A 14,856-nucleotide genomic window follows, 5' to 3' on the forward strand; every position below is an offset into this window, starting at 1 on the left:
GAGAAATTAATCCCCTTATTGTTTTCTGTTTCACCCAGTTTCAATGAGAAGTTAATCCCAATATTGTTTTCTATTTCACCCAGTTTTAAGTGAAACGTAAACACATTATTATTTTGCTAGAAAAAGAGCCACTGCTCCTTAAAATGGCTGCTGGAGCAATTTCTGTTTCGTAAAAATACAGAGGATTCGTGGAAATGAATGTTTTAACTCAAATTTTTTCGATCAATATTTTCAACTCAAAAAATTTGGTTCAAGCATTATCGTGACATTTTATAAATACAACAATGATTGGGTCTAATTTGAATTTAGACCATGTCGAGACAACTTTCAATACCAGAAAAAAATGAATTTCAGTAAATCAGCCCCCAAGTCATCACACAAAGTGCATGTCTACAATGGCCATATCCAACCTGCTCATCTAGAAATATTGGCAACAGACAGCACTGCAGAGGAAAATCTACTTAAATGCCTTCATTCAAACATGGGTACTGACCTGGGAAGCCCTTGGCTCAGTACCCATATTTAAAAAATGGCTTTTGAGAAGAATTTTCCTCCGCACTGCTGTCTATTTCAAATAGTTCTATATGTTAGAAGTGCATACAAGGGAAATCTCAGAGCTGGAAAATTTAAAAGACAAATACAGTAAAAAAATGAATACAATGATTATTGTTTTACTACTATAAAAACACATATTCTAAAATTCAATCATTTCCCAAATCAACTGGAATATTATAGTTAGTAGATACAATGCAAGGACCATGAGCATTGGCCAACATGTCTGCTATAGAACTACAACTTTCAGCAACTCCCTGGCAGCTCAATCAGTGCAGGGGGAGAAATGTTACTTCTACACAAGGTCGTTAGGTAGGAGAAATACATATACGTGACTAATATGACAAATGATAATATTCATGATTGGGAATCCCAACGAAAAAGTAAATACATTTGCCCAAACAATAGTGCTTTTTGATCTCTGTGGCCAAAGGAAGGAAAATTGTCATAAACAGTTTAAATACACATTTTAACAGAGCAACTTTAATCTTCTTTTTCTGTTGCTTAAATTGAGTATAAAAAAGAAATTTGATTTTACATATACTTCCGTAGAGCAACTTTAATGTCATTGTTTCTCAGGCTGTATACTATGGGATTGAAACATGGGGTTCCAACTGTGTATAGAAGGGACAGTATTTTCTTAATATTGAAATTATGGCCCTTGGATGGTACCATATAAACTGTTATCACAGTCCCATAGTACATGCACACAACTATTAAATGGGAGCTGCAAGTGGAGAAGGCTTTGTGTCTTCCTTCAGTAGAGGAGATCCTGAGAATGGCAAGGCCAATGGAAACATAAGTGTAAATAATGAAGCAAAAAGGAAGAAGCATAAAAGGTATGTCAAAAATAATAACTGTTAGTTCCACAGCTTTATAATCTGTGCAGGAAAGTTTAACAATAGGGGCAAAATCACAGAAATAATGATCTATAACAAATGGGCCACAGAACTGCAAATTAAATGTTAGAAGATTTGCAATCAAAGCCAATATAAGGGCTAAGCCCCAAGAACAAAGGCTCATATAGAGGCAAAGCCTGGAATCCATAATGGAGACATAATGAAGTGGGGAGCAGATGGCCAGATATCGGTCATAGGCCATGGCTGTGAGGAGATTAAATTCTGAAGCTGCTGAAACACCATAGAAGTAAAACTGTGTGATACAACCAGTAGCAGATATTGTGTCCCCTCCATTCAGTAGTAAATGCAAGAAATTTGGAGTAATACTGGTACTGAGCAAAACATCAACCAGAGACAGCTGGGAGAGAAGGGCGTACATGGGAGATCTCAGGGCTGAGACTGTTATTACCAATATAATTATAAGAAGATTCCCAAATAATGTCAAAATATAAATCCAGAGAAACGGAACAAAGAGAAACTCATTGATTATCTGAGAGTTCTGAAATCCCAAGAGAAGGAAAGATATACCTGATGTCTGATTCACCTTATGCATTGCCTGGAACCGTACAACAGAGAAGTTAGAAGATATACTGTAATGCAGATAGAGTCCAACATTTGTGCTTTTTCTGATGTAGAACTAAAGGTCCCAGCATTTCCCACTCTGCTCATTTGATGCTGGTGTTAAAAAGGTTCATCTCAAAATACCTTTTTATGATTAAACAGGGACTCTCTCCCCAGCCTGAAACATGAAATGCTGTCTGGTAGCCGGGCATCACTCTCCTCCACAACCAGGAATCAGCGCCTCAACTCATTATTTTCCATTGTTTTTATTCAAGTCACTGCCTGGTTGTTAGGGTAAGTGTGTCCCAAGCAACCAGATAACAGTTTTAATACCAAACTAGAACCCTGTTTCAAGTTACAGTAATAATGTCAAAAGAAATGATAGAAGTACATTTTGCATAAATGTCTCGTTAGCCTGGCTGAATGAAGATTTGTGGTTTCCATTATGTGAGAAAGTGACTCCATTGTGAGTTTCCCTACAGAACAGAGACTTTAAATACAAAGATGCACAAGGCGTAAGCCAATAAGTTTTACTTATTTATGTAAAATGTCCAATTTTTTTATTAAGAAAATACCATGTTTAATTGTAAGTAGATGTAGACTTTTCTGATTGGTTCCTATGTGGAAATCTATTAGAGTAAGTAATGTGTTAGCATTATATCACATATGGGCACATTTGTACTGGAACTGAGATGCAGCTGATCCTGAGCCTTTGGGCTAAACTCCATGGGAGAATTTGTAGGATGGTCAGATGTAGTCGCATGAGTCAAAATATAATGGAGTTAATAGAAAAATATGAAAAACTACATGAAAGAGTTGCCATCCAACCCAAAACAGCTGTCTGTCTGTCTGAAAGACTTTTTTTTCTGGTTGAAAAACATTGACTGATGGATGTAGGTGCTGGAACAAAACCCACCATCCAACATTACATTACAGCCTATAGAGATCGGATTTTGTAGGGTCCTAAAAAATCTTGTGCTGTTGCATGACAAGATCAGATAAAATCTGACCCACAAAATCTGATTAAAAACTCCTGTAGAGTTTAGTCCTTTCAGTGACCCAGATTATCATGGGAAGTTTAGTAGAAATGGGAAATCTCACACCTGCCCATTTGAGGGAGCAGAGAAACCAGTAAGAAACAGCAGTGAGTGATACATTTCTCCTGTAATGGGAAGTTGCCTTTGGGGCTTGTTGGGAACTGCAAATGGGAAAGGAAAGAATCCTGTAGGGTGAGCAGTGCCATTCAGCAAAGAGCAGCCATAACTCTATACTGCATGGATAAGGGAAGCCATTTGGCATTACAGAGATGGGGTTTTTATACCTTTGGAAAGGAACATAACAGCCATTCTGTAACTATCCCCTGGGCCGTGTATAACACAGAGACTAATTGGAAGGTCCCTGGAGGATAAGGAGACGTTTGTTATGAACAACAATATATTTCTACAGAAAATGACAAAAAAATGATTGAAAGACATTTTTGCCCCCCCCATCCCAACAAAAGTAAGGCTGGTCCAGTTGGGATTGGGGAAGGGGCAGTTAAGGGGCGGTAGGACCATTATATATAAATATATCACTTTTCTTTTCTGAAATTGTGTTTTTTTAAAATAAAACAACTTCTAACATGTTACTTATTATATAATATTAATTATATTATTATAAATATATTATATTAATAATATTGTACTAGCAAAACATGGACTTCTTTGTACAGTAGTTGCAACTGAAGACATGTATAAACCAACAGTCATGTAACACCCAGGCAAATTTACTTCTAAGGGTAAGGCCAGAGTATAAGCTTTGCCCCTCACACAATGCAGTGTAAATGATAAAATAAAGTTTTCTAAGAGGACTATTATTGTGCTTGAATTGTTACCCTATAGGGCAGAAATTATTTATTTATTTACCCCAAGATGCACTTCTGAGGGCAGAGAATAAACTCAGTGTTTTACACCATGGGCCCGATTCACTAAAGTGCGATAAAACGTGCGCTATTTATAGCGTGCTGTAAAAAATTTATTGCGTCTTAATTTTCGCGTCTTTTCGCATGATTCACTATAAGCATACTTGCGCTATTTTACGCGCGGTATTTCATGCGATATTTTTGACGCGATAAATAGCGTGCGCGGTATTTTTCGCATGCACGCTATTTATCGCATGCGCTAATTGGCGGGACATTATGCATGCGACAATCGGCAGCATAAAAAATACCGGAAATACCCCTTATCCTGAATACCCTTGGTCCTGAGCATTCTGGCTGTATATATATATATATGTGTGTGTGTGTATATGTATTTGTTTTTCAAAATGCCACAACATATTTAAAATTCCCTCTTTATTGTCAACTTTATTGTGTATTTTTAAAAAAACATGCATATATACATATATATATATATATATATAGAGAGAGAGAGAGAGAGAGAGAGAATATACATTTCAAGTTCAAATTACTTGCTAAATCTTTTAAGAAACGTATTGTGTAAAACCGTATTAAATAAGAGCAGGCGGAGGTCCATTTCGATGTTGAGGCCCCTGCGCAACCCAGCTATTAGGTTGCGCAGGATAGCCCTCTTGCGTTCATGGACCCCTATTGGCCCCAGCGGCAGCCTGTCATACCCTGAGCGCAGGAGGAACTCAATTATATAATGCCTCTCCTCCATTAGCAGCTCGGAAACCCCAGGCATGATGCTCTCAGTGTGGTGACAGCAGGCTCAATGACACAAAATGGCCGCAAGTCGCACATGTCACGAGATTCCAAAATCACCACAAAATGGCCGCAAGTCGCGAGATTACAAAGTCTTGACAAATAGCCTATATACCTAGTAATGTATTTTGTGCGACTAAATATTTACCGCTATATAGTACTGCATATTATGGCGACTAAATATTTACCGCTATATAGTACTGCATATTATGGCGACTAAATATTTACCGCTATATAGTACTGCATATTATGGCGACTAAATATTTACCGCTATAGTACTGTATATTATGGCGACTAAATTTTTACCACTATTGTACTGTATATTAGTAGGAAAATTCCATACATGCCAAGACTTTAGTGAAATTGAATAAAAAGACACAGACTGAATAAATAACACTGTAAGTCCATATTTTATTGCCAAAAACTAATTTACTGTACTTTTCTATAATTTTTCGCCTGCCTGTGGTAGGAGTTAATTTTCGCATAGCCGAATGCGATATTTAGCGCGCCAAAGTTATAGTGAATCATGCGATCATATTCTTTTCAGCGCAGAAATTAACGCATGCGGTAAAACTAGCGCGAGAAATACTGCATGCGAAAATATCGACTTATCACACGCGATAATAGTATGGTGAATCGTGCGCTAATTATCGCGACTTATTTAACGCATTTAATTTATCACACTTGAGTGAATCAGGCCCCATGTTCCTTGTAATACTTGTATGAAAGGATAGTTAATGTGCTTCAGCTATTACATTTTGGTCAGAACATGACATATCATAAGTATAATAATCTACACAAAACAAGCTTGGTGATATCTGCAGTTTCCTGAAACAACCAATAAGCTGCTTGCTAAGCCTTGCAAGATACATGATTGAGGGAGGCCATGTTTAAACAACTCTACATCTGTCGGTTGGACATTTATTGGAGAAGAATCCCAAAGAATCGTGTCAGTACAACAACACACACCGCCACATTTACTAAGCAACGTTGAAAAAAAGTTGATTTTAATTTACTTCTAGATATTTTTGAGATTTACGAATGGGTTTTAGCCAGGACTCAATTTTTCTGATATTATTTCTGTTAAAAAAAAAAAAGGTCTTTTTGGAAATTTTCCCCAAAATATGAGTTTTTCAAAAATAACTCCCATAATTTGTGATTTATTTATTTTTAATTAACTTTTTTTTGTAAAAAACAAAATTGGCAGGTTTGATATGGCGAGTACCATTGAGTCCTATGAAAGTTTAAAATAGAGATTTAGAATAGTCAGTGACAGCCTGGCCTTGATACATTCTTAAGCAGAAGTTGATCCCCTCATTGTTTTCTGTTTCACCCAGTTTCAATGAGAAGTTAATCCCAATATTGTTTTCTTTTTCACCCAGTTTCAATGAGACGTTAATCCCAATATTGTTTTCTGATTCACCCAGTTTCAATGAGACGTTAATCCCAATATTGTTTTCTATTTCTCCCAGTTTCAATGAGAAGTTAATCCCAATATTGTTTTCTGTTTCACCCAGTTTCAATGAGAAGTTAATCCCAATATTATTTTCTATTTCTCCCAGTTTCAATGAGAAGTTAATCCCAATAATGTTTTCTGTTTCACCCAGTTTCAATGAGAAGTTAATCCCAATATTGTTTTCTGTTTCACCCAGTTTCAATGAGAAGTTATTCCCAATATTGGTTTCTATTTCTCCCAGTTTAAATGAGAAGTTAATCCCAATATTGTTTTCTATTTCACCCAGTTTCAATGAGAAATTAATCCCAATATTGTTTTCTGTTTCACCCAGTTTCAATGAGAAATGAATCCCAATATTATTTTCTATTTCTCACAGTTTCAATGAGAAGTTAATCCCAATATTGTTTTCTATTTCTCCCAGTTTAAATGAGAAGTTAATCCCAATATTGTTTTCTATTTCTCCCAGTTTCAATGAGAAGTTAATCCCAATATTGTTTTCTATTTCTTCCAGTTTCAATGAGAAGTTATTCCCAATATTGGTTTCTATTTCTCCCAGTTTCAATGAGAAGTTAATCCCAATATTGTTTTCTATTTCACCCAGTTTCAATGAGAAGTTAATCCCAATATTGTTTTCTATTTCATCCAGTTTCAATGAGAAGTTAATCCCAATATTGTTTTCTATTTCTCCCAGTTTCAATGAGAAGTTAATCACAATATTGTTTTCTATTTCACCCAATTTCAATGAGAAATTAATCCCAATATTGTTTTCTGTTTCACCCAGTTTCAAGGAGAAGTTAATCCCAATATTGTTTTCTGTTTCACCCAGTTTCAAGGAGAAGTTAATCCCAATATTGTTTACTATTTCACCCAGTTTCAATGATAAATTATTCCCAATATTGTTTTCTATTTCTCCCAGTTTAAATGAGAAATTAATCCCAATATTGTTTTCTATTTCACCCAGTTTCAATGAGAAGTTAATCCCAATATTGTTTTCTATTTCACCCAGTTTCAATGAGAAGCTAATCCCAATATTGTTTACTATTTCACCCAGTTTCAATGAGAAGTTAATCCCAATATTGTTTTCTATTTCACCCAGTTTCAATGAGAAGCTAATCCCAATATTGTTTTCTATTTCACCCAGTTTCAATGAGAAGTTAATCCCAATATTGTTTTCTATTTCACCCAGTTTCAATGAGAAATTATTCCCAATATTGTTTTCTATTTCTCCCAGTTTCAATGAGAAATTAATCCCAATATTGTTTTCTATTTCACCCAGTTTCAATGAGAAGTTAATCCCAATATTGTTTTCTATTTCACCCAGTTTCAATGAGAAGTTAATCCCAATATTGTTTTCTATTTCACCCAGTTTCAATGAGAAGTTAATCCCAATATTGTTTTCTATTTCACCCAGTTTCAATGAGAAGCTAATCCCAATATTGTTTTCTATTTCACCCAGTTTCAATGAGAAGTTAATCCCAATATTGTTTTCTATTTCACCCAGTTTTAAGTGAAACATAAACACATTATTATTTTGCAAGAAAAAGAGCCAATGCTCCTTAAAATGGCTGCTGGAGCAATTTCTTTTTTGTAAAAATACAGAGGATTCGTGGAAATGAATGTTTTAGCTCATATTTTTTCAATCAATATTTTAAACTCAAAAAATTTGGTTCAAGCATTATCGTGACATTTTATAAATACAACAATGATTGGCAACTCCCTGGCAGCTCAATCAGTGCAGGGGGAGATGTGTTACTTCTACACAAGCTCGTTAGGTAGGAGAAATACATATACATGACTAATATGACTAATGATAATATTCATGATTGGGAATCCCAACGAAAGAGTAAATGCATTTGCCCAAACAATAGTGCTTTTTGATCTCTGTGGCCAAAGGAAGAAAAATTGTCAATAACAGTTTAAATACACATTTTAACAGAGCAACTTTAATCTTCTTTTTCTGTTTTTTCTTAAATTGAGTATAAAAAAGAAATTTGATTTGACATACACTTCCATAGAGCAACTTTAATCTCATTGTTTCTCAGGCTGTATACTATGGGATTGAAACATGGGGTTCCAACTGTGTATAGAAGGGACAGCATTTTCTTTATATTGAAGTTATGGCCCTTGGATGGTACCATATAAACTATTATCAGAGTCCCATAGTACGTGCACACAACTATTAAATGGGAGCTGCAAGTGGAGAAGGCTTTGTGTCTTCCTTCAGTAGAGGAGATCCTGAGAATGGCAAGGCCAATGGAAACATAAGTGTAAATGATGAAGCAAAAAGGAAGAAGCATAAAAGGTATGTCAAAAATAATAACTGTTAGTTCCACAGCTTTATAATCTGTGCAGGAGAGTTTAATAAGAGGGGCAAAATCACAGAAATAATGATCTATAACAAATGGGCCACAGAACTGCAAATTAAATGTTAGAAGATTTGCAATCAAAGCCAATATAAGGGCTAAGCCCCAAGAACAAAGACTCATAAAGAGGCAAAGCCTGAAACCCATAATGGAGGCATAATGAAGTGGGGAGCAGATGGCCAGATATCGGTCATAGGCCATGGCTGTAAGGAGATAAAATTCTGAACCTGTTGAAACACCATAGAAGTAAAACTGTGTGATACAACCAGTAGCAGATATTGTGCCCCCTCCATTCAGTAATAACCACAAGAAATTTGGAGTAATACTGGTACTGAGCAAAACATCAGCCAGAGACAGCTGGGAGAGAAGGGCGTACATGGGAGATCTCAGGGCTGAGACTGTTATTACCAATATAATTATAAGAAGATTCCCAAATAATGTCACAATATAAATCCAGAGAAACAGAACAAAGAGAAACTCATTGATTATCTGAGAGTTCTGAAATCCCAAGAGAAGGAAAGATATACCTGATGTCTGATTCACCTTATGCATTGCCTGGAACCGTACAACAGAGAAGTTAGAAGATATACTGTAATGCAGGTAGAGTCCAACATTTGTGCTTTTTCTGAGGTAGAACTAAAGGTCCCACAAAACCCACCATCTGACATTACATTACAGCCTATAGAGATCAGATTTTGTAGGCTTCTACAAAATCTTGTGTTGTTGCTGGTGTTGCATGACAAGATCAGATAAAACCTGACCCACAAAATCTGATCAAAATCTCCTGTGGAGTTTAGTCCTTTCAGTGACCCAGATTATCATGGGAAGTTTAGTAGAAATGGGAAATCTCACACCTGCCCATTTGAGGGAGCAGAGAAACCAGTAAGAAACAGCAGTGAGTGATACATTTCTCCTGTAATGGGAAGTTGCCTTTGGGGCTTGTTGGGAACTGCAAATGGGAAAGGAAAGAATCCTGTAGGGTGAGCAGTGCCATTCAGCAAAGAGCAGCCATAACTCTATACTGCATGGATAAGGGAAGCCATTTGGCATTACAGAGATGGGGTTTTTATACCTTTGGAAAGGAACATAACAGCCATTCTGTAACTATCTCCTGGGCCGTGTATAACACAGACACTCACAGGGAGCTCCCTGGAGCCTATGGATAAGTTTGTTATGAACAGCAATTTCTTTTCTACAGAAAATGACAAAAAAATGATTGAAAGACATTTTTGCACCCCCATCCAAACAAAAGTAACTTTTTGGTGAAATGTTTATCAGCAGCAAATTTTCACTGAAGTTTTGTGAAACAATTCCCCAATGGAGAAATGTGGAAATTCACTGCGAATCCATACCTGGCAAAAAAAATTTGCTCATCACTATTTACTCTTACTAAATACAGGTATGGGACCTGTCATCCAAAATGCTCGGGCCCTGGGTTTTCTGAATTAGGGATCTTTCTGTAATTTGGATCTCCATAACTTTTGTCTATTAAAAATCATTTAAACATTAATTAAACCCAATAGGACTGATCTGGCCCAAATAAGGATTAATTCTATCTTAGTTGAGATGAAGTATAGGGGCTTGCCCTGCTGTGCTTATACCTACAGTAAGTTTGGGAACTTGTGGACAGTTCAGGAGGTTCATGCCCATAACAATATTATTTCTATAGTACTGGCCCACTTCCATGGGACTTTACAGATGTTGTACATCATTCACTTCAGCTCCTGCTCCAGTGGGTTTACACTCTAAGGCCCATATAGTATTCACACTATGATCAATATAATCAGGAGTTTTTGACGTGAGGGAGGAAGATACAGTGACAAGAGATGAAAAATATTTTCTACCAGCAAAATACTGAGGAAACATTCGTATGAGTCCACCACACGTCCATAAATGGAATGGGCTCAGTTATGGGGAAAGGCTGGCCAAGTTGGGATTGGTTACTGTGGGGAAGGGGCAGTTAAGGGGGGGGTCACTATATATAAATATATAAGGGGGGGCAGTAATGAAATAGAGAAAGTACAGGGAAGAGCGACTAAGCTGATAAAGGGAATGGGCTCAGTTATGGGGAAAGGCTGACCCAGTTGGGATTGGTTACACTGGGGAAGGGGCAGTTAAGGGGGGGTCACTATATATAAATATATAAGGGGGGGCAGTAATGAAATAGAGAAAGTACAGAGAAGAGCGACTAAGCTGATAAAGGGAATGGGCTCAGTTATGGGGAAAGGCTGGCCCAGTTGGGGTTGGTTACACTGGGGAAGGGGCAGTTAAGGGGGGGTCACTATATATAAATATATAAGGGGGGGCAGTAATGAAATAGAGAAAGTACAGGGAAGAGCGACTAAGCTGATAAAGGGAATGGGCTCAGTTATGGGGAAAGGCTGGCCCAGTTGGGATTGGTTACACTGGGGAAAGGGCAGTTAAGGGGGGGGTCACTATATATAAATATATAAGGGGGGGCAGTAATGAAATAGAGAAAGTACAGGGAAGAGCGACTAAGCTGATAAAGGGAATGGGCTCAGTTATGGGGAAAGGCTCGCCCAGTTGGGATTGGTTACACTGGGGAAGGGGCAGTTAAGGGGTGGTAGGACCAATATATATAAATATATCACATTTCTTATCAGAAATTAAAAATCAGCTGAAATTGTGTTTTTTTTTTAAATAAAACAACTGCTAACATAATTACCCCTTATTGGGGCAGAACAGCCCTATTGGGTTTATTTAATGGTTAAATGATTCCCTTTTCTCTGTAATAATAAAACAGTACCTGTACTTGATCCCAACTAAGATATAATTACCCTTATTGGGGCAGAACAGTCCTATTGGGTTTATTTCATGGTTAAATGATTCCCTTTTCTCTGTAATAATAAAACAGTACCTGTACTTGATCCCAACTAAGATATAATTACCCCTTATTGGGGCAGAACAGCCCTATTGGGTTTATTTAATGGTTAAATGATTCCCTTTTCTCTGTAATAATAAAACAGTACCTGTACTTGATCCCAACTAAGATATAATTACCCCTTATTGGGGCAGAACAGCCCTATTGGGTTTATTTCATGGTTAAATTATTCCCTTTTCTCTGTAATAATAAAACAGTACCTGTACTTGGTCCCAACTAAGATATAATTACCCCTTATTGGGGGCAGAACAGCCCTATTGGGTTTATTTCATGGTTAAATGATTCCCTTTTCTCTGTAATAATAAAACAGTACCTTGTAATTGATCCCAACTAAGACATAAATAAGCCTTATTGGGCGCAAAACAATCCTATTGGGTTTAATTAATGTTTTATTGATTTTTTAGTAGACTTAAGGTATGGAGATCTATGTACTAAGTGCCCTACAGGAGGAATGTACATTGGAGAAACAGGGCAAAAACTGCGCACAAGGATGAACCATCACAGACATAAGATCAAAACCAAAGCATGTGATACACCAGTGGGACAACACTTCTGCAATCAGGACCACAGGCTTCAGGACATGAAGGTGTTAATTCTAAAAGGGAAGTTTGGATCTGAACGAGAAAGGAAGATCTATGAATACAAATGTATGGAGTTATTTAACACATTAAGACAGGGCCTTAATTTGGGGTCAGGTTTCATGTCACACTATCTGATCTGACTGAATCCAGACCCCTGGACTATTTACAACCCACCCTAATAAACCTTAATTACTTTCACTATCTTCACAAGTTATCTCTATCTATCTGTAACTTCCTAATTTATTGCTTGTAAACACTTCTCTGTGATCTATCAGTATAAATGTTGTGCCATTTCTGTTCTCATTTGTATTTTGCCTGATGAAGGGGCCTTAGAGCTCCGAAAGCTTGCAATGTATTTTTATTGTTAGCCAATATAGGGATCATTTCTACAATACTCTTGTATTTGTGTTTTGTTGTTTTTTTATTATTAGGTATGGAGATCCAAATTATGAAAGGACCCCTTATCCGAAATACCCTTGACCCGACCATTCTGTATAAAAGGTCCTATACCTGTACTAGGAAAATATGGATTTCTATGTACAGTAGTTGCAACTGAAGACATGTATAAAACCCAGGCAAATTTACTTCTATTTTGTTTCTCTATGAGGTAAGGCTAGAGAATAAGCTTTGCCCCTCACACAATGCAGTGCAAACAGTAAAATAACGATTATTGAGCTTGAATTGTTACCCTATAGGGCAGAAGTTATCATTCACTTACCCCAAGATGCACTTCTGAGGGCAGAGAATAAGCTCTGTGTTTTACACCATGTTCCTTGTAATACTTGAAAGGATATTTAATGTTCTTCAGCCCTTACATTTTGGTCAGAACATGACATATCATAGGCATAAAAATCTACACAAAACAAGCTTGGTGATATCTGCAGTTTCTTGAAACAACCAATAAGCTGCTTGCTAAGCCTTGCAAGATACATCATTGTGGGAGGCCATGTTTAAACAACTCTACATCTGTCAGTTGGACAGTTGTTGGAGAATATTCCCAAAGAATCGTGTCAGCACAACAACACACACCAAGGGGCACATTTACTAGGCAATTTTGAGAAAAAATCGATTTTAATTTACTTCTAGATATTTTTGAGATTTACGAATGGGTTTTGCCAGCAATTTTTCTGATATTGTTTCTGTAAAAAAGGTGTTTGGAAATTTTCCCCAAAGTTTTTAAAAATAACTCCCATCATTTGTGATTTATTCATTTTTAGTTAACTTTTTTTGTAAAAAATTTTGGCAGGTTTGATATGTCAAGTACTATTGAAAGTTTATAATAGAGATATAGAATAGTCAGTGACAGCCTGTCCTTGACACATAAATTAATCCCGTTATTGTTTTCTGTTTCACACAGTTTCAAGGAGAAGTTAGTCCCCTCCTTGTTTTCTATTTCATACATCTTCAAGGGGACGCTAATCCCCTCATTGTTTTCTATTTCCCCCAATTTCAAGTGAAACTTGACACATTATTTTCCTAGAATGAGTGACAATGCTAAAATGGCTGGTGGAGCAATTTCTGTTTGGAAAAAATACAGAGGATTCATGGAAATTAACCCTTTAAGTGCCAGCAGAATTTCACATTTCGGTTCCCCTCAGTGCCAGACATTTTTTAAACAATTTAGGGGCTTTTACTGGGGGAAAGTTTAGGTAGGCAAACGATGTATTGTTTTTTTCAGGAGAACCTGAGCTTTCCAAATCTGCCTGAGTTTCTGTGTATTTCCATTTCCATTACATTACATTAACATTTATTTATAAAGCGCCAACATATCCCGCAGCGCTGTACAATAAGTGGGTTACATACATTGGACATACAGAGTAACATATAAAGCAATCAATAACCGATACAAGAGGTGAAGAGGACCCTGCCCAAAAGAGCTTACAATCTACAAGGAGAAAGGGTTGAGACACAAGAGGGCTGATTTACTAAGACACAAATTCAAATCCGAATTGGAAAAATTCCGATTGGAAAACGAACATTTTGCGACTTTTCGTATTTTTTGCGATTTTTTCGGCGCCTTTACGACTTTTCGGAAATTGTCGCGACTTTTTCGTTACCAATACGATTTTTGCGAAAAAACTCGAGTTTTTCGGAGCCATTACGATTCGCTCGTATCTTGTCGCGACTTTTTCATATTGAGCGCTCGTAAGCGGTGGGCGAAACTTTCAGACTTAGCATGATTTTGGAAACCTCCCATAGGACTCAATGGCACCCTGCAGCTCCAACCTGGCCCAAGAAAAGTCACCATACTGAAGCTTGAATGAATCTGAACGCTACGAAAAAATCGCCAGATTTTGCGCAACATTCGGAATGGCAATGAAAAAGTCGCGATAATTTTCTGAAAAATCGCCAAATACCGATCATTACGAAATAAGGCATTCGGCCCGTTCGTGGGTAAGTAAATGTGCCCCAAGGTGTGGAAATGGGCATGACCAGAGTTGTGAGAGGTGTGGCACAGGGTATTGCTAAACTAGATTAGGGTAAGCTTCTCTGAATAAATGTGTTTTTAGAGATCTCTTCCACTTCTGGAACAAGATTTAGAGCTTGAAATACAAAAAAAATGCTATTTTTCATGATATAGGGATTTATACCAGAAACATATTTTATTTTATGGACAAAAATTCAAAAATGTCTCCCGAACATGCCAATACCTGATATGTATAGTTTTATGGGGATTTCTGACTTCTATAGATCAAAAACTCCCAGCAGGAAATTACCAAATTTTCAAAGCATTTCAGCAGAATACGGCATACTTTAGATTCCAAAGTCAAAAATCCTGGAACATTAGGTTTACTCCAGAAAGCCATATATTTTTGAAAAGTACACATTCTGCCGAATCCA

General features: G+C 36.9%; 1 protein-coding gene across 1 annotated transcript in view; it reads right to left on the reverse strand.

Moving 5' to 3' along the window:
• Positions 1 to 1,035: 1,035 nt before the first annotated feature.
• The window catches only part of LOC116409647 (olfactory receptor 10A7-like), a 33,900-nt gene continuing 20,079 nt past the window's right edge, over positions 1,036 to 14,856 (reverse strand). The window contains exons 2-3 of the mRNA XM_031898375.1: positions 8,175 to 8,889; positions 1,036 to 1,055 (exon numbers count right to left, since the gene is read on the reverse strand). Coding sequence (XP_031754235.1) covers positions 1,036 to 1,055; positions 8,175 to 8,889 — 735 coding nt within the window. The remainder of the gene's footprint in view (positions 1,056 to 8,174; positions 8,890 to 14,856) is intronic.

Source organism: Xenopus tropicalis, chromosome 3, assembly GCF_000004195.4.
Source record: "Xenopus tropicalis strain Nigerian chromosome 3, UCB_Xtro_10.0, whole genome shotgun sequence".
Lineage (NCBI taxonomy): Eukaryota > Metazoa > Chordata > Amphibia > Anura > Pipidae > Xenopus > Xenopus tropicalis.